Genomic DNA, 20584 nt, shown 5'->3' with positions numbered 1-20584 from the left:
AGTTACTACCGAGGTATTTGTAGTAAAACCAGAGAAACAATGGGTAAAAACACGAATATAAACTCTACATAAACTACAGGTTTTGAAATTAAAACAATCAAAAGTTTATGAACAGTAAGATTTTTAATGTCTTTTAAAGAAGGCTATTCTGCTTACCAAGCCTGCATTTATTTGATTTAAAGTACAGCAAAAACAGTGCAATTTTGAAATATTTTTACTATTTAAAATAACTGTTTTCTATTTTATTATATTTTAAAATGTAATTTATTCCTGTGATTTCAAATCTGAATTTTAGCATCATTACTCCAGTCACATGATTCTTCAGAAATTATTTAATATTTTGATTTGCTGCTCAAAAACATTTCAGAATATTATTATCAATATTTAAAACAGTTGAGTACTTTTTTTTCAAGATTCTTTGATGAATAGAAATATCAAAAGATCAGCATTTATTTGAAATAAAAAGCTTTTGTAACATTATACACTATTACATGATTATAGAAATAGTTTTACTTAGCAAGGAAGCTTTAAATTGAACAAAAGTGATGATAAAGTTAAATTAAATGTTTTTGAGCAGCAAATCAGCATTATAGAATGATTTCTGAAAGATCATGTGACACTGAAGACTGGAGTATTGATGCAAACAATTCAGCTTTAAAATCACAGGAATAAATTACATTTTAAAATACATTCACATAGAAAGCAGTCATTTTAAATAGTAAAAATATTTCAAAATTGTACTGTTTTTGCAGTACTTTTTATCAAATAAATGCAAGCTTGGTGAGCAGAAGAAACTTCTTTAAAAACATTAAAAACCTTTACTGTTCAAAAACTTTGCCTGGTAGTGTACATTTAAACATATTCTTAAAATATCAGCATTTTTAACATTGCCATACTGCCATTGACCATTTTGACCAAAATACAATAGTTCTAACAGTATTAATGTTATAAACCCATGGTAAATGTTCATAAAGTGTTCATAAAAGTGTTACATTTTTAAAGCTGTATTTCATGAATATGCTGCAAAATGCTTTGATAGGAAATATAGAAAATGTGCTTCATTTGGGTAATAAAATAACAAAAAAAAATTAAATATATTGCATAATTGAATTACTGTAACTACATGGTAGGAGACATCAAACAGCAGTAATTTTAAAAAGATAGATCAAGCAGCAATAGCTCTTTAGGGGACAACTGCACATTTTCACTTATTACTTTGTAGAATACTGGAAAAGAATAAGCAAAAGAATGATATATGGTTTTCAGAATGTGTGTTTTGGTTTTATGACTAGCCAGCAATTTTTCAAGCGCAGAGGCGATTCCATTAGCTCAGGGAGGCTTCAACACTGTTATGTCATTCCTCTGTGAGGGAACAACTTCAAACACTCGAGAACAACAAAGAATAATTCTGAAGAAGAAAAGAGAATAGCTGCATTGTTCTTACACAGACTTAGTCCAGCACTTAGACACACATACATTTACTCACCACTGGTCTGTGAACATCCCAGAAAGCTCTCTCTTGACTGTCCAGTATTTTCCTCTCAATTTTGTCTCTTTTCTTATCGACTCTGTACAGACAGAACACCAAGCCAAAGCAATTAAAAACATTTAACTTCCACAACAAAAAGGCAAATATGCAATGAACCATGCAAGTGAGCTGAAAAGTCATAAAGTTGCTTAATGTTTTGGCACTCAGAGGCACTACGGTGCTCACAGAATGGCCTTGAATTACTTGGAACAACAACAGAAGTGAGTTATAAGACAAGTTCTGTGCAATCCAAAAACAATTTTACTCTGCAATTTATGTCCAAGAGACTTTTAAAATCCATTAGCACTGACAAAATAAGAACAACCAACAGCCTGACAGATATTCCAAGAGACCTGGCCATTAATATTTTAATTCTTGCCATGTAAAGTTCCTGTGTTCTGACTGGGTAGCATGCTTTGCAAATGCACCACAAAAAACAGCCAACAAGGAAAAGGGAAAGCCCTGAACTGATTGCAATATACAGTTGAAGTCAAAAGTCTACCAAACACCTTGCAGAGTCTGCTAAATGTTAATAGTTTTGTTTAGTGACAGTTGTTCATGAGTCCCTTGTTTGTCCTGAACAGTTCAAATGCTTGCTGTTCTTCAGAAAAGTCGTTCAGGTCCCACAAATTCTTTGGTTTTTCAGCCCTTTCCAACAATGACTGCATGATTTTGAGATCCATCTTTTCACACTGAGGACAACTGAGGGACTGAAATGCAACTGTTACCTTAAGGTTCAGTCGCTCACTGATTCTCCAGAAGGAAACACAATGGATTAAGAGCCAGGGGTGTAAACTTTTGAATGGAATGAGGATTTGAACATTTTTCTTATTTTGCCTAAATATCATTTTTTTTTTTCATTTAGTACTGCCCTTCAGAAGCTACTTACATGTTCTCCAGATGACAAGGAAGTTAAATTTTCCCTTACTTTCAAATTTAAAAAGTTTTCACCCCCCAGCTCTTAATGCATAGTGTTTCCTTCTGGAGCATTAGTGAGTGTTTGAACCTTCTGTAATAGTTGCATATGAGTCCTTCAGCTGTCCTCAGTGTGAAAAGATAGATCTCAAAATCATACAGTCATTGTTGGAAAGGGTTCAAATACACAAAAATGCAGAAAAACCAAAGAATTTGTGGGACCTGAAGGACTACAATAATTAACATTTGCAAATTCCGCAAGGTGTATGTAAACTTTTGACTCAACTGTATGAAAGACCGAAAGATACATACTTTGCTTGAGCCTCTGCTTGCATAAAAATAAACTCCCATTTCCTGGCGAATGCCCGCTGTAGTCGTGCTAAACTCTCCTGGAAGAGAAAAACAGAAGAATTTTAAATAACCAAAGGTTAAAAAAAACAAAAATCTTTTTTTTGGAGATAAGGAAAATGTCTGATTAACGAGATGGTGCCGAGAGGGTTTTCTTTTTTCCAAAAATGCTAGTTTGACTAAACTTACTTAAAGGATTAGTTCACTCCAGAATAAAAAAAATCCTGGTAATTTACTCACCCCCATGTCTTTCTTTCTTCAACCAAAAATAAATTAAGGTTTTTAAGGAAAACATTTTAGGATTTTTCTACATATAGTGAACTTCAATGTGACTTAATGGCTTGAAGGTCCAAATTGTGGTTTCAAATGGCTCAACACAGTCCAGACGATGAATAAGGAACTTATCTAGCGAAACGAAAAAAAATATATATACATTTTAACTACAATTGCTCGTCTTGCACTAGCTCTGCATTTGCATGTGCAAGACAAGCATTTGTCATGACAGATGACCAATGGTTTCACTAGATAAGACCCTTATTCTTTGGCTGGGATTGTGTAGAGCCCTTTGAAGCTGCATTGAAACTGCAGCTTGGATCTTCAACCCATTGGCCACCACTGAAGTCCACTAAATGGAGTAAAATCCTGGAACGTTTTCCTCAAAAACCTTAATTTCTTTTCGACTGAAGAAAGCCATGAACATCTTGGATGACATAGGGGTGAATAAATTATCAGGATTTTTTTTTGTGGAAGTGAACTACTCCTTTAAGTTCAGTATAACAATCCCACCCACCCCCACCCAAAAAAATGAACAGTTTTGTGCTTTTTGATGTTCCATTGTTTTTGGAACTGATTGCTCTAGGCTTCACTGATCTGAGATCAGTTTTTGAGTGAACAAAGTTAAAATCATCCATCCAATCAACCAAAACAAATAGAAACCTGTGCTAATACAAAGAAAGCAAGTTGTCAAACATATTAAATGCAAAATTCGGTGAAAATATAGCATAATGAGAGATCACAAGGAAGGTCCACACCAAATTACAGTAGGTAAAGGATTTTCCACAGCACAAGGGTTAACTTAATCATAGAAAAATGAAGAGGAGGCCCAATGATTACATGTTTACATTTCTCAGTTCAATATGAGAAAGACGTTGGTGGAAAGAGATCTATCTACCCATGCCTACCGGAGAGCTTACATGGATTATGCAAACAAAGCCTGACATTTAAAGCCCAGCTTGGATTAGACCACTTTCTTTTTAAAGATTGTCATTTCCTTATTATCATCCTAATATCTTCTATCTAATAACGTCTTGAAGTACAAAGCCTGAGAAGTGCATTGTTACATACAATTAAGAGAGAGAGAGAGGGGGGGGGGGGGGGGCAATGAGAAGATTACTTACAGCTTCGTAATCAGCAAGTTCCAGACGTGCTTTGTTCTGCATTGTTCTTTTGCACAAGTACACAGCTGCAAAGAGACGCCGAAAGGTGTGTGAAAAACACAGCCCGCACACACCTCAGCAGCCCTCAGGGCTTTCAAATGAGTTGTACTAAAATATTTAGAAACATTTAACATATTTCACACCAGTTTGTGCCGAATCGCACCTGAGCGTTGCTTTGTTCTGATTGCTGAATTCATAATGAGCACAATTTGCCAAACCCGAGGCACGCTCATGCACACAATCAATTGTATTCAATTTCTTTTGTTTGTAAAATATTGCACAAAAATGCCCTTGCTTCAACCTTGTACATACAAATGAGATTAAACTACAGTAAGTATAGTAAAAGTACAGCTCCCCCGAAAACCTAGATATAATGTTGAGGATGAAAGGATCAGGATTTTTGTAGAGACAACAAATGCATACACACAATCCAGCTGGAAGGATTTGATTAGGTTGTGTTTATATAGGCTAGTCTTATTAAAGCGCACACACTCTTAACACTCCATGATCCAGCTGATCTCCCGCCATCTGGAGGATTTCATTAAATACACGTTCATATAGCCCTGTCTCAGTAAGATACAGATAACAGATCCCACACAAAACTCACCATAGTCGGTGTTCTCCGGCTCCCAGCAGTTTGAGGGCCAGAAATACGGAGTCTGCCAGATGAAAAAAGTACAATATGAACTACATAACTCACGAGTTCAGTTTTTTCAAGCACATACACTTTTAAAGCCTTGTTTATATATGAATGATTACAGTGATTATTATATATTTTCATTAGAAAGTACTGATTAATTCTAATGAACAACATAAACTTAATGTGTAATTATTTGATGAAGCGATCAGTATCTGAGCTGGCTCCTGTATTACATGTTATTAGGCAACTACTATATAATTAACTTTAATAACATGCAATATATTTAGCATGGATGCAGTATTTTAAAGTGTTTCCAAATGTTTCCTCTCTATTTGTTCTTCAAATCAGCAAAACAACTGACCTGAAATCTGTAGAATGTGCCATCGTCTTTAAGAGTGAGCACATGGTCGGAGATGGGAAAGAAGTAGCCATGAGCCGCCATCAATGTGCCCAGATGAAGAGCCTCCACTAGAGAAACAATTAATAGTTTTATTAGGGGTCCAAATATGAAGTGATAACCCAACTCTTTATGCCATGTTTATTATTATTCTTTCTGCTCTAAAATTGAACGTACAAAACAAGTGGTATGAAATTTAAACAGGGTTTGAATTTGTGTCCGAAACACAAACTAGATTCTGACATTTTATATCTTGATATATATATATATATATATTTTATTTATTTATTTTTGTAACTGAGCAAAAAACAGGTAAATTTTTATACTAAACTAATTATTTTCAACAGTGTTTCTGCAGGTATTTGTGAAGGTAAATTTAAAGCTGCATGCCATTTTAGGACCAAATGGAATAAACATACAGTATAAGGAATAACTTATGTAACTCTGGACCACAAAACCAGTCTGAAGTAGCACGGGTACATTTGTAGCAATGGCCAACAATACATTTTTCATTTATGCCAAAAATCATTATTAAGTAAAGATCATGTTCCATGAAGATATTTTGTATATTTCCAAGTAAATATATTAAAACTTAATTTTTTATTAGTAATATGCATTGCTAAGCACTTCATTTGGACAACTTCAAAGGTGATTTTCGTAATTTTTTTTTGCACCCTCAGATTCTAGATTTTCAAATAGTTGTATCTCGGCCAAATATTATCTTAGCATAACAAACCATAAATACATAAATGGAAAGCTTATTTATTTAACTTTTAGATGAAATATACATCTCAATTAAAAAAAAAAAGGACCCTTATGGCTGGTTTTGTGGTCCAAGGTCACATATAAGGAATAACATATATTGAATAAATTGAAGGGAACACAATACATCAATATGTTCTAATGTGAAAATATAGGAAACACACAAGGAGTTTTTTAAAAAATAAATAAATAAATGAAAAAAAGCTTAAAAGCTTGATTATCTTTGGTGCCAACCACTAGAATAACTTTTAAATACTTTTTACTGTACCTTCCGATCACACCGCAAAAAGTGATGTTCTTCCTTAGTATTTATGTCTTGTTTTCTATGTCTAAAGATTAATAAATCAAGATGTATTATCTCAAAAGCAAAATGACATAAGAAGTCTGTGAATTTGATCAAAATGAAGTGAATTTATGATTAAGACAAGAACACATATCTGACCATATTTTTCTATTTGTTCTTATTTTAAGCATAAATTCAATTAATTTGGTACATTTCAAGACTTAAATTTACATTTTGCATTTCAAGTACATGTATCTTGGATTTTTGTACATATCTGTTTAGATATTTGTATTGGAAAACAAAAATACTGAGGAAGATATTATTTTTTCTGCAATGCAAGCAACATTTATTGCAATTTATTTACTTTATCATTTAAGATTTTCTGCTCTGCATGTCATCCAAGATGTTCTTGTCTTTTTTTCTTCAGTTGAAAAGAAATTAAGATTTTCGAGGAAACCATTTCAGGACTTTTCTCCATATAGTGGGCTTCAATGGGTGCCAAAGGGTTAAAATGTCCAAATTGCAGTTTCAATGCAGCTTCAAAGGCCTCTACACTCTCAAAAATAAAGATGCTTTATAAGGTTCTTCACAGCGATGCCATAGAAGAACCATTTTTGGTTTCACAGAGAACCATTCAGTCAAAAGTTCTTTAAAGAACTATCTCTTTCCTAAGTTTTGAAGAACCTTCTTTCGCCACAAAGAACCTTTTTGTGAAACGGAAAGGTTCTTCAGATGTTAAAGGTTTATGAAACCATTTTAGACAAAAAAGGTTCTTCTATGGCATTGTGAAGCACCTTTATCTTGAAGAGTCTACATGATCCAAGTCGAAAAATAAGGATCTTATGTAGCATTTATATACTTTTTAACCACAAAAAAATTGTCTTGCACTAGCTCGACTTCATGCATTACATAGTCAAACTGGAAAGGTCAAATGTGACTTAGCTGGAAGTACTGACCTAGAGTTTACAAAGCGAACATGCAAAGAAAGTCAAACGCCCTTTACAAAAAAAGGTAAAACAATGACGTTGGGTGATTTTGAAGTTGGAGGAGAAAATTAGAGTTTTTTGCTGTACTTTACCTTTTTGAACCAGAGTACACAGTCGAAGAACTAACCATATGTTACCTTTCCAATGTGATAACGCAATGGGTGGTTAAAATGTATACATATATATATATATATATATATATATATATATATATATATATATATATATATTTTTTTTTTTTTTTTTTTTTTTTAAGAAAATTATAGATCGTTTCGCTATTCCTCGTTTGGGATCACATTGAGCCCTTTGAAGCTGCATTGAAACTACAATTTTGACCTTCATCCCATTGACTCCCATTGAAATCCACTATATGGAGAAAAATCCTGTAATGCTTCCCTCAAAAGCATTAATTTTTAAACTCTTTTCGACAGAAAGACATCTGGGAAGACATGGAGGCAAAACATTATCAGGATTTTTTTTATTCTGAAGTGAACTAATCCTTTAGGACCTTCTTAAAACACACAGAAACCTTGTTTTAGGCATAAATATTCAAAACAGTAGGACGTTTTTTCCCCCCATTCTAATCTAATAATTTATCATTTAGAAATTTAAATGATATTCACGACTATATGACCTCTACAAGTGGAACCATTGAAATAACATCCTACTGCAACGTACTGAACCAGCACCACACACTCCTCTGCAGAACCCGTACTAGAGGGACTTAAGCATCAATAAATTATTATCTATTAAACTTTTACAATACAGTGTTTACTGTGAGTGTGTGCACATTAGAGCATGTGTCTTCGCTGATAACAAATTAATATCCTTTTGCTTTCAAGGGTGCAGTATGCTTTTGCAGCTGTTGTTGTTTTGATGAGAGCTTCCCACCAGGCATGTTCAAGAGGTAAATCTCACTAATCAGCAATGTAGCAAAGAACTGAACAGAGAGAAACTTCTTTAAAGTTCTTACTTTTTATCTCTCCATTGTTCCAGGCACAGTCTATTGAGTATACTGAGAGGTTCAGTGCACTTATCTGGTTGCTCTTTTCCTTTCTGAGAAGAGCCCCCATCACACACTTACTCACACACACCTGTCAAATCTGTAAGAGGGAATCTAAAGTAAAGGGATATACACCATGCTCAGAAACAAATCGAATAACACCGCTGTGTAAAGAAAAAAACCCTCTTTTTCTTAGCTTCTTCTCCAAAACATACTTCACCTTCACAATTATCTAGAGTTCAAATTTAAGCCTCGCAAAGCAGCAAATGCAAATACAATTTGGCGTTTTGAGAAAATAAAACATTAGTTGCAAAAATACATACAGTCAAACCAAAAATCATTCAGACACAGATATAATTTTTATAGATTTTTTTACTAGTGGGTGCAGGACACTATAGTTCATTTATGTAAGTAAGGATAACAAAATAAATTAAACTGTGACATATTATACCCAAAAAAATCTTCATACAGTGGGCTACTAGTAAACCTGACAAAAATTTGGGATTCAAAATTTTATTTGATACTTTGACCTAACCATGTTCCTAATTTTTGAGTTCTTTTCATGTTTTATTACTATTTTCTAAACTATAGCGAATAAACTGTGATAATGTGAGAAATGTTGAAGGTGACTGTACGTTATATACACACACACACACACACACACACACAGTCAACCCTCTGTTTCTCACCTGTTGAGTTGATTAAAACAGCTGTTCCCAATGAATCAGGGTAATTAGGATGCAGCTTGGACTATTTGGAATGGTATAGAACTTTGGATTTTCCCTTAGACTGCCAGGGGTATGAATAATTTCTTGACTGTATGTATATTTGTGTGTGTGTGTGTGTGTGTGTGTGTGTGTGTAGAAGACTAGTTTGAATATTTTTAAACTAATAAATTACACTAAACTACTTAAGTTATAAATAAAATATTATTGAGTACATTTTACAAAAATTGTAGTGTTACTTGTCATTTATTTGTTTTTGTTTTTTGTGAAATTTGCTAGCAGTTTCTAAGTGAAAACTGTTTCTACACCATTTTTTTTTTCAGTGTAGTACCGCATTGCTTGGCAAGCTACAGTTTCAAAGTAGTTTCTCTATTCTTGTTGCTGAAGACGCAGATGTGAAAGTGATCCAGCAGTTAGAACAAGCCTTTGGGAAACATAATCTTCTCTTTCAACGACTATCTGCTGTGTGTTGCTGTAAAAATGTCCTCCTCCCCTTCTCTTCTTCAATTAAAGGAGTAACAGGAGATGCTGACATTAGTGTTTGCCATCTTATAAATATGCAAATCCTGAATATATTATCCTGTCAGCTGAAGCTATGATTTTGACTTTTATCAAAAGAGTGCATACGAATGAATCAAAATAAAAGTAGATTTTTAATCTATGCACATCACAGCTGCAGCACTGTCTGTGATGCCATTAAAGAAAAGGCTGTATTACCTTGATCCTCGATACATAGATTCTTCAGCAGCCACTGGACAATGTCTGAACCTGGAAAAGGAGAAATTAAGATTATTGTTTAAAATCAAGGATGTTATGGATCTCTTTTTAATAGAGAGTTACTATGAAATATTCTACATTCACCGGCCAATGAACTGAAGAAAGGCAGGAATTTAAACTACAGTCTTTGTGTCAACAGCTTTATTGTCTGAGATATAGTCCATTCGTTATTTTAGTTTGACATTATCTATTCTTGCTAAACTTGATCTTTTATTCTCTTTTATGCTTCATTCCATCTATTCTTTTTATCCACCATTTCCTATAATTACAGTTCTTTCTTTAGTTTTTCCTTCTAAATTTTCTCAGACTAATCCTTGGCTCTGTCTCTCTCTCTAAGCAGCAGAACTGTATAAATTCAGTTAAAGGTAAGTACAGCAGTTCTGGATGCTACAAAGAGGATCTACTGTAAGTCTAGCAGAGCTCTGCTGCAGTATTTCGTGGATTAGCAGAATGTCACAATCTTCACCTCTGCACCCCTAAACCCCTATTTGGCCTCTTTTTTGGAATCTCAAAGCAACCCGAAGTCAACACCATGAACTACTTCCTGGAAATCTACCTACAATACATGAATGTCTAGAGTAAGGTCACATTTTTATATAAATTATGACAAAAGGCTCATAATTGATGTAAAAGGGCAATGTTTTAAACTGAGGAGATGTGTAATTTTTTATAAAATTACTTTGAAATTCTAGCTAAATATTAAGAAACAGCCACAGGAGGATTGACATAAAAATCTTCACCTTTCAAAGTAATAGCTCACCCAAAAATAAAAAAAATGCTGAAAATGTATTCACTCTCAGGCCATCCAAGATGTACACTGCTGTTCAAAAGTTTGGGATCAGTAAGATTTTTAATGTTTTTAAAGAAGTCTCTTATGCTAATCAAAGTTTTATTTATTAAATATATATAAAAATACAGAAAAAAAGTATGAAAATATTACTGCAATTTAACATAACAGTTTTCTTTTTAATATACTTTAAAATATAATTTATTTCTGTGATGCAAAGTTGAATTTTCATCAGCTGTTACTGCAGTCTTCAGAAATCATTTTAATATGCTAATATATTATCAATGTTGGAAACAGTTGTGCTGCTTAATATTTTTTTGGAACCTGATACCCCTAGTGAAAAATAAATATGCTAAAATGTATTCAAAATACATTTATTTCATGCAAAGTATACTACAAATACCTTAACATATTATGTACTGAATAAAAATACCCTGCAACTGTACTTTTAGTGTGCTAAACCGATATTTTTTAAGTCTGGCAAACTAAAACAACTAATTTTGTACTTAATGCACTTTATGTGGAAGTGCTGAAGTCCAACTAAAGATATACTTAAGTATATGTGATTGTATATATGTATTTGATAGTATAAAATAAATGCATTTTAAATAAATTACTTTTTTACTAGGGACCTTCTTTAGTATTATTTGATGATTATTCAAAATAGAAATATTTTCTAGTCTTTACTGTCACTTTTTAACAATTTAACACATCCTTATTTAATTAAAGTATTAATTTCTTTCAAAGAAAGAGAAAGAAAGAAAAAAAAAATACTGACTCTATACTTTGAACGGTAGTGTATATTGTTAGAAAAGATTTCTATTTTAAATATGCTGTTCTTTTTAATGTTTCATTCATCAAAGAATCCTTAAAAAGTATCACAGGTTTAAAAAAATAAAAAATAAAAAAATAAAATATTAAGCAGCACCACTGTTTCCAAGACTGATAATAAATTAGCATATTAGAATGATTTCTGAAGGATCATGTGACATTGAAGACTGGAGTAATGACTTCTATTTTAAAATATATTAAAATAGAAAACCATTATTTTAAATTGCATTATTATTTCACAATATTACATTTTTTTTCTGTATTTATAATCAATTAAATGCAGCCTTGATGAGCAGAAATAGCTTTTTTAAAAACCATTAAAAATCTTACTGATTTTAAACTTTTGGACAGCTGTGTAAATGAGTTTGTATCTTCATTCTCTGTAGTGAATGGGTGTCATCAGGATGAGAGCCCAAACAGCTGATAAAAACTATACAATACAATACAATACAATACATTAATTAACATCTTGTAAAGTGAAAATCTGCATGTTTGAAATATGCTTGATCTGTGCATATTTCTCTCCTGATTCAGACAATAAGACTTTTCACTGGAAAAAGCAATATTAAGGTTAAATGTATTTTAGCCTGAAGCAACCATTTAAAAGTTAAAAACATCTTATTGATGGATTTGTTTATTACAAACATGTCGATTTTTGCTTCACAAGATGTTAATTCATAGACTTGAGTTGTGTGGATTACTTGTGGATTATTGTGATGTTTTTAACAGCTGTTTGGACTCTCATTCACACGGCACCCATTCACTGCAAGGGTAGGTGAGCAAGTGATGTAATGCTAAATTCCTCCAAATCTGTTCTGATGAAGAAACAGGTGAGGGCGAGTAAATTTTCAGCATTTTTTTTTCCGGTGAACTATTCCTTTAAGCATTAATAACCATTTTGCAGATGAATAATAATTCATAATTAAATTTTTAATTTTCCATTTAGTTTTTAACCTGGTCACTGCTAAATTAACAAAGTGTGAACAGTTTCTTCTGAGAAATATATTTCCGAGATACCTCTTACTGACCAATCAAATCCAGCCTTCCCAAAATATGCACAGAGCCCCTTTTGCCTCAGCCAATCAGCAGTGAGAGGCGTGTCCCCAGAGACAGCAGAAGCCAAGAGCGTGAGAGACTTTTTAAAGCATAGAGAGGCAGAGACTGGGGTGTTAGAGCTTGAAGCTGGCCTTTTAATGAATCCTCAGGGGGACCGCAGTCAGAGGAACGAACGAATATCCTTCTGAGAATTTCCCTCTTGCTTTTTCATTCCTAATCCTGCCCTTCTAAAATGGATTATGGTTTATACAGGAGTATAACATTTGCACTCTTCTGATATGTAAACAGTGCAATCATTATCCAATAAACATTCTAATTATTCTATTTATGGATCCAATTGTTTCTGTTGTTTTCTTCTCCAAGATGTTCAATGAATATTCTTGGTTATGGATCACTAATAGAACAACACAAACAAACAGCTCATCTCTTCATTGTGAAAATGAACTGTAAAATTATGGTTTGTGGCAAATGACAGCTTGCCACTGATGTGGCCTATAAACATTAGCTTGAAATTAAGCCAGAATATTCCATTAGCTGACAGAATGAAATCTGAATAACTATAATGAGTCCAATCTCCTGAACAACCGATTGAAACCCTGTTCTTTATACCCAGAATTCATTGTGCTTTTCCACCAGAGCAATGCAGGCCAGAGACCTTTGATAGAGATCAGGCTATCAACAGAGATCAGTACACGAAGGGCTCTGGTACTGGCGCTGCACTACAGAGTTCTGGCTGAGTTTTCATTGTGCCAGACTTCAGGCTTGCTGTGGGGCACTGGCTCCTGCTGAATCCTGCTTTCTCAGCGCCAACTTGGACCGGCATTGTATATAAAACAGATGTAGGGGAATTACCAGAGAAGACACTGGGAATCTTGGATAGGAAACTCTTCACCGTACGGATAGGTATGCCATTTTTTTCATCCTGCATCCTGGCAATCACATCCTCCATCTAAACCAAAGAGAGTGAAAGATACATAAGCCTGAATTAATGAAAACATATGTGCATGTTATTCTCCTGATTTTTAATATTTACATTTAAAAAAAAATTAAATACAAAATTTAAATTTAAATTTTTAAAAAGCAAACTTCTTGTATAATATAATATAATATAATATAATATAATATAATATAATATAATATAATATAATATAATATAATATAATATAATAAGTTTGCTAGATTTAACACTTCATGAATTAATTTATGCATGAATAAATAAAATAAACTAAAATGTAAAAAACAAACAAAAAAAATATAAAAAATATAAAATATGGTCTCATACTTTTGGACCTCACTGTAATATAATATAAGTTTGCTAGATTTAACACTTATATAATATAATATAATATAATATAATATAATATAATATAATATAATATAATATAATATAATATAATATATTTTCGCTAGATAAGTTTATGCATAAATAAAATAAAATATATCTCATTCTTTTGGACCTCACTGTAATGTAATATAATAAAGTATAATATAATATATATTTAATATAATATAATATAATATAATATAATATAATATAATATAATATAAGTTTGCTAGATTAAACAATTCATGAACGAATTTATGAATATAAAATGAAATAAAATGAATGAATTAATCAATAAAATAAACAATACTGTAATATAATATAATATAATATAATATAATATAATATAATATAATATACTGACGTCCAAAGGCAAAGCGCAGTAACTACACATTTGGTCAAAATTGACTTAAGGCTTAAAATGGGCTTTGTGACAACTGTTTTGTCTTGTGGCAAAGTCTCCTGGATCAATTTTGTCGCGTTTCAGAGAAAAGAGAGTGTAAAAATTTCAGTAACTACAAAATCCAAACTAATAACAAGGCAAACCGCAGTAAGTGTTACTGCGTTCTAGCTTTGTTTCACACACTGGGGTACTTGTTTGTTGTTCTTCTTTTGTTTAAATTGTGTGATTTTTTTCAGCTATTGTTTAAAAGCAACCTAGGTCTGTAATGAATTACTGTTTAATTAAAATGAGCAAAACACTCTGTTGTGAAAGGAGCAGATGACTCTTAATATTGAGTCTTACAATATTAGCAATTGTAACATTCACAGCATTCAAACATCAATAAAACTATTAAAGTTATTAAAAACAATCAACATGTAATGAGAAACACAACAGGAAAGTTAAATGAACACATTTAGTTTGTAGATACTGCACTTTGCTTTTGCATTAGTGTTTTAGTTTTTCAGGTCATCCAAAGGCAGAGTGCAGTATCTATAAAAAATTTCTTCCTAAGAAGGCATTACATAATGCATAACCACTAATCTACTCACAACATGTTTGACTGGCTGGTGTAAAAACTTTAAAGGTATTTTTCTCAGTTTCAGTGTTGGCGTAGTTACTGCACTTAGCCTTTGTAGGGCAGAATAATATAGTATTTTGTTTGCTATATTCAAGCACTCAGTTCAAATAAAATCTGGGGAGCCAATTAGGGCTCAATCACAATGAATGAATGAATGAAGGAAGGAAATTAAAGTTAAAGGCAACAAACAAACAAACATAAAATAATAATATATCTCAAACATCCAATCAGGACTCAGACACCCGGAATAATACAGCAAATCAAAGTGACGCATGAGGCCACAGAGTCCTAAAATGAGAGGCCACCAGATGCTTGTCTGAAGGATCAAGTCAGCCTTCAGTAAATGAAGTCATTGGATATAACAACCCTATTTATTAGATGAAGAGAAAGCTAGAGCAGAGTGGGACCGATCACGTCACCCGCTCATTGATCCGCTGACATTTGGACTGTTCTCAGAGACGCTCCGAGTGTCTGAGTTAACAAGGCGAGCAGCGTCGCCAGGGAACTCACACTCTGGACATGTGACCGAGCACTTCACAGCTGCCAGTGACATCATTCCAGCGTAAGACCACAGCCAAATCAGGTCAACAATATGCACCCTGGAGATACCTGACATATGGAGCTGCGTGTGTGTGTACATATATGCAGAACGTGTTGTGAAAGTATATGAGCTTGTACCTGCGAGTGTTTAGATAGATTGCGAGAGAGAGAGCGAGAGCAAGTTGTTGCAGTTTCCTCAAGGGGAGGCCCAGTAAACAGGCAAAATTACATCAGTGGGCGCTGCACTGATGCAGAGTGTTTCTTTAGGCTGTAATGCCTTTGGAGAGAATCAGAAAACCTTGTTAAATTCCCTTGAAAACCGTTATTACGGCTCCAGAAATAGCTTTCTTTTTTAATATCTAGAGATGAAATGCTTTTGATGGCAGTTACTAAGCACCTACAGCGCACACACGCACTCACCGAGGGAGGGAGAATCGCACATACACTTTGTCGACAATGCAGACCGGGCTGGTGGGCAAACACTGAAGTGCTAATTTAAGGTAATGAGGGATCTGAGCATTCCACTCACACTCACGACTGTAATAGAAACATTTTAGAGAGAAAGACGGAGGGAGAGAGATAAAGATAAGCACATCTCAGCTGTATGGTGCAATGGTGTGTGATGATATGAAGTCCCAAAAGCCTCACTGGCATCAGCTGTACCACCGCATCTGTGGCCTGAAATGCTTTTAAACCGACGCAGAGATTCATGGGTAAATTTAAACTGCTGGCTTTAACTCCTCATTAAACTAAAATTAACTTTGGTGTGGAGGTGGCAGGCATACCAGCTACAAGTAAAATTAACCGTTTATCGAAACTGATCAAGGCACACTGTGCTGTTGCTTTTGTGAATAACATATTTGGTTTTAATTGAACACAATATTAGAATTAATTCATTTAATTAAACAGACATGCAAATATCAGCTGACAAATCTATGGAAATCAAAGGGAATCAAAGAATCCAGTCATAAAAATGGAATTTACTGTATAATGTCATGGAATTAGCTAAATTTTGGATAAATAAATCAAAAGTAGGTCAGTACACGTAAATCAAAACACAATATGGACTAGTGCATATGAATATTAAGCCACAAAGATGCTATTTAAATATGAATCCTGTATGTTCTTTGTGTCTCTTTGTGTCTTTGCATGGTTTCATTTACTACACACATACTGAAGCGTGCTGGGTTAACCATTTTAACCATTAACAATCATCAGATCTGATACAAACAGAAAGTTAAAGGTCTTTACTACAACCTGTCAAAATAAAAGTTTGGTTTAACTTGAAGAAACTGTGACAGAAATATATGATTTAATGTAATGATAGTACTTCTACTGATAAAAACATTATTAAAGCATTATTTTTCAAATAATTTTTACCAGATTTTTGTTTTTATAAAATCAGTTAATTAGAGATGTTTTCGATTATTTAAATTTAATGAAACCATTAAAACGGAATCCAGAAATTAATGAAAAATACAGAATTTTGGTAAAAATAAAACTGAATTTGAGAAAAAAATAAAAAGTATTTTGTAGGGTGTTAGAAATTTTGTTAAACATGTAATAATTTTCCTGTTAAATTTCATACGTTTCGTTAATTCAATTAATTAGACATGCTTTTTGATTCATATTTTTTTAATTTAACCATTAAAAGAGTCTACAAAAAAAGGAAATCCAAAAAAAAGGAAAAAAAAAACATTTTTTTATAGGGCCTTAGAAATATAATTTATGGTAAACTTGTAATGAATTGCTGTTAAATTGTGTAAGTTTCATTATTTAGACATGATTTTTGATTAATATTTTTTCATTTAACCATTAAAACATAGAAAATGGCAAAAACAGGAAAAAATAAAACAGATTTCATAGTGCCCTATATACATGTTTTCATGTATCATGTTTTCCACAAAATATTAGGCAGCACAACCATTTTCAGCATTGATGGTAATAGGAAATGTTGCTTGTTGCAAATCAGCATATTAGAATGATTTTTTGATCATGTTTGATCTTCACTGAAGACTGAAGTAATGACTGATGAAAAGTCAACTTTGCAATCACAGGAATAAGTTCAATTTTACATTAATAATATTTCACAATATTACAGTTTTTAAAGTATTTTTGATCAAATAAAGGCAGCCTCTGAAAGCATAAGAGACTTCTTTTAAAAATATATTTTTTAATTCTTAACAACTTCAGATAGTTGGAACAGAATTGTATATACACTATAGCATTACACAGACTTATATTATATTAGCTAATAGTTAATTGACTGTAGAAACAGGTGGGCTGTGCTGATTGCAAATTCAAACATAAAGGTGGTAGTGCAAGCTTGAATTGTTCTACTGTAGCCATATCAAAATCCCTGCTTATGGAATATACATATGGTCAGTACGCATGATTAACTGTCAGTTCTAATATAACAAGCAGCATACCTGAAACACAGACACAGACACTTCTCCCAAAACAAAATGTCCTCTGGCGATATATCTCCAGGGATCACACATCTGTGGCTGCAGCCAATCACAGAACAGACTGATAAAAGCCAATAAGATCAGTTGCCCACAAGAGAGATATCAAATGCAAATTGAGTCAAAGACCAAAGCACACCATGTGCTCTACAAAACATTTTTAGATATTCCCTGACCATTGAAGTGTACATTAAACACACTAATAAACCCTGAGGCTAGATGCTGACTAAAACAAACAAAAACAACAACAAAAAATTACTTTTTTATTAAGTGACTTGGAACTACCTCTGCATTAAACGGTTTTAAAGCATGCCTGCCAGCGAATCAGAATGGAGTATTGGTATAAGAGCAAACAGTAGCTGCCGCAGTGCCTGCAATATACAGTCTATACCATTTCACACATTTGGAAATTATGGCCAACTCAATTATTAATTTACTAAATGAATTAAGCTTTGTCACTGACTCGGGTCAGACTGTGTCCTGTCCTCATTACTGACACATCTTAAAATATATAATATTAACAGTCCTTGCATACCAAAGTAATTGCCTCCTTGTGTCCTACAGTATATGAAGACATTTCGACTTTTCGTCAGACATTTCGTCTGATCTCAGCTGCACAGCAATAGCTTGGTCTGGCTTCAAACTCATCAGTGAAGATTTTGTGTCACAAAACAAGAGAAAAGAAGAGATTTCATTTACTTTCCAGTTTAAACATCTTATTATAAACCTAAAACTAATATTAGAAACAGTTTCAGGTATCAGCTAGTTTTAGGCAGCACAACTGATTTTAACATTGACAATAATACAATTTTTTTGTCAATTTTGAAAGCAACAGAAAGCATTTAAATGAGCAATATCACACTCGTAGCAGTGCAATATGGAGGTATATCAGCACAGCTGTGATTCGGTCATAGGTAATCACAGCGTGCTGATAAACAACCATATCGCAATATTGCATTTACACAACGGTTTGATGGCACAAGTGTGTAAATAAAAAAGAGACAACAATGGAGTGTTTTTAAAAACCCTGTTTTGTGCAGAACTACTTCCTTCTGCCATGGATTCAAATCTCAGTTTGACAGTTTAACAGCTGGGCCCAAGCCTCCTTTACTAATTCGAAAATATCACTTTAGAACTTGTAACAAAGGAACATTTAGTTGCTTCATTAAAAGCTTATTGTATTACTGTATTAAAAGCTCACTAAATTATATTAGAGAAGTGTATTATGTGTAATAGAGTATTATGAGAGAGAGATAGACTGGGTGAGTGTGATTTCCTGCATTGGATACAGCATTTATTCTAATTTTCAGCAAAAAACATTAGTTTGAATGTCCGCTAAGATCTTTGTCATACTATCCTTTAATCTGTTAAGGGTGATTTCTGATGACAGCTTTGCTCAGTGCATTTATTGGCTGCGTCTTACAAGGCATTGTTGGAAGCAAAATTAACTTCCTTGTTTACAACCCTGTTTGGGCCTCTTTCAATATAAAAGTCCTTACTGCTGACTCACTGCTGTCTCTTGTTGCCATCTAATGGTGGAATAATGTAAATAAAATCACCATCACGAACATGCACACACCATTTCTCAATTCTAATTACTATTATTATAAGGCTGCTCTCTGTGGTTTCATGAGCACTGAATCTCCAAAAACATTAAAGCAAATTTTCAAAAAGACTTTATAACATATTTGAAGTCAAAACAAGTACATTATTGGCTTAAAAAACTCTTAAAAATACGGTGGTTGGAGTTCCGATATCACTAGAAAAAGCTATTAAAGGCTATTAGCCAATCAGATTTGAGGACCAGAAAGAGCTTTTGTATAAATAAGCAATATCACACTTATAGACGTGAGATACAGCTGTATATTGGGATGGTTAAGGTTAATGTCCGTAGGTTATCACAGTGTGCTGATATACAGCCATATCTCACTGCTACGAGTGTGATATTGCATTTATACAACAGTTTGATGGCACAAGTGTGTAAATAACAAAGAGACAACAATGGAGTGTCTTTAAAAACCCTCTTTTGTGCAGGACTACTTCCTTCCACCAAACATTCAAATCTCAGCTGAGCCCAAGCTTCCGTTACTAATTAGAAACGTCACTTTAAAACCCAGTTGCTTCATTAAATGATTATTGTATTACTGTATTAAATGTTTACTGTATTAGGTAGAGTATTATGAGAGAGAGATGGACTGAACAAGAGTAATTGCCTGCATTTGATACAGCATTCATTCTTCAGCTCATATTCACAATAAAACATTAGTTTGAATGTCCACTGTTTGCCGTACTGCCCTTTCATCTGTTAAGGGTGATTTCTGATTTCTGAAGGTGTTGTTGAAAGAAAAAGAACTTAGTCTTGTTTACAACCCTGTTTCAGTCCGTTTCAATAAAACAATCTTTACCGCTGACTCACTCATAAAAACAGTCTTGTCACCATCTAAAGGTGGAATAATGTAACTAAAATCACAATCACGAACACTCACACGCTGTTTTTCAATACAAAATACTAATAAATACTACTATTATTTCTATAAGATATTAATTGAATAATAATATTTAATAAACAGCAACAACAGCCGTCATAAAAGTTGCTAGGCAATTTAGTCATAAGCAGCGCTCCGATATACAGCATTTAATTTACATAAGATATAACATGAGATTCAGCGGGTTCATGACTCTCTAGAGCTCACAATTTTCAGATAGACGTTATGTTTATTAGCAAACTGTATATTTGAAGTCTAAACAAGTACATTCTC

The 20584-nt window shown here is 33.2% G+C and overlaps 1 protein-coding gene across 2 annotated transcripts in view; it reads right to left on the bottom strand.

Annotated features, from left to right (window-relative positions):
- The window catches only part of rgs7a (regulator of G protein signaling 7a), a 78533-nt gene that overhangs the window by 14406 nt on the left and 43543 nt on the right, over positions 1 to 20584 (bottom strand). For both annotated transcript variants that reach the window (XM_073826938.1, XM_073826939.1), the window contains exons 4-10: positions 13327 to 13423; positions 9741 to 9791; positions 5229 to 5335; positions 4835 to 4886; positions 4189 to 4253; positions 2756 to 2832; positions 1487 to 1568 (exon numbers count right to left, since the gene is read on the bottom strand). In XM_073826938.1, the coding sequence (XP_073683039.1) occupies positions 1487 to 1568; positions 2756 to 2832; positions 4189 to 4253; positions 4835 to 4886; positions 5229 to 5335; positions 9741 to 9791; positions 13327 to 13423 (531 nt within the window). The remainder of the gene's footprint in view (positions 1 to 1486; positions 1569 to 2755; positions 2833 to 4188; positions 4254 to 4834; positions 4887 to 5228; positions 5336 to 9740; positions 9792 to 13326; positions 13424 to 20584) is intronic.

This window comes from Garra rufa, chromosome 21 (assembly GCF_049309525.1).
Source record: "Garra rufa chromosome 21, GarRuf1.0, whole genome shotgun sequence".
NCBI lineage: Eukaryota > Metazoa > Chordata > Actinopteri > Cypriniformes > Cyprinidae > Garra > Garra rufa.
Note: the sequence above shows the minus strand (reverse complement) of the source record. Positions and strands in the feature narration are given on the sequence as shown.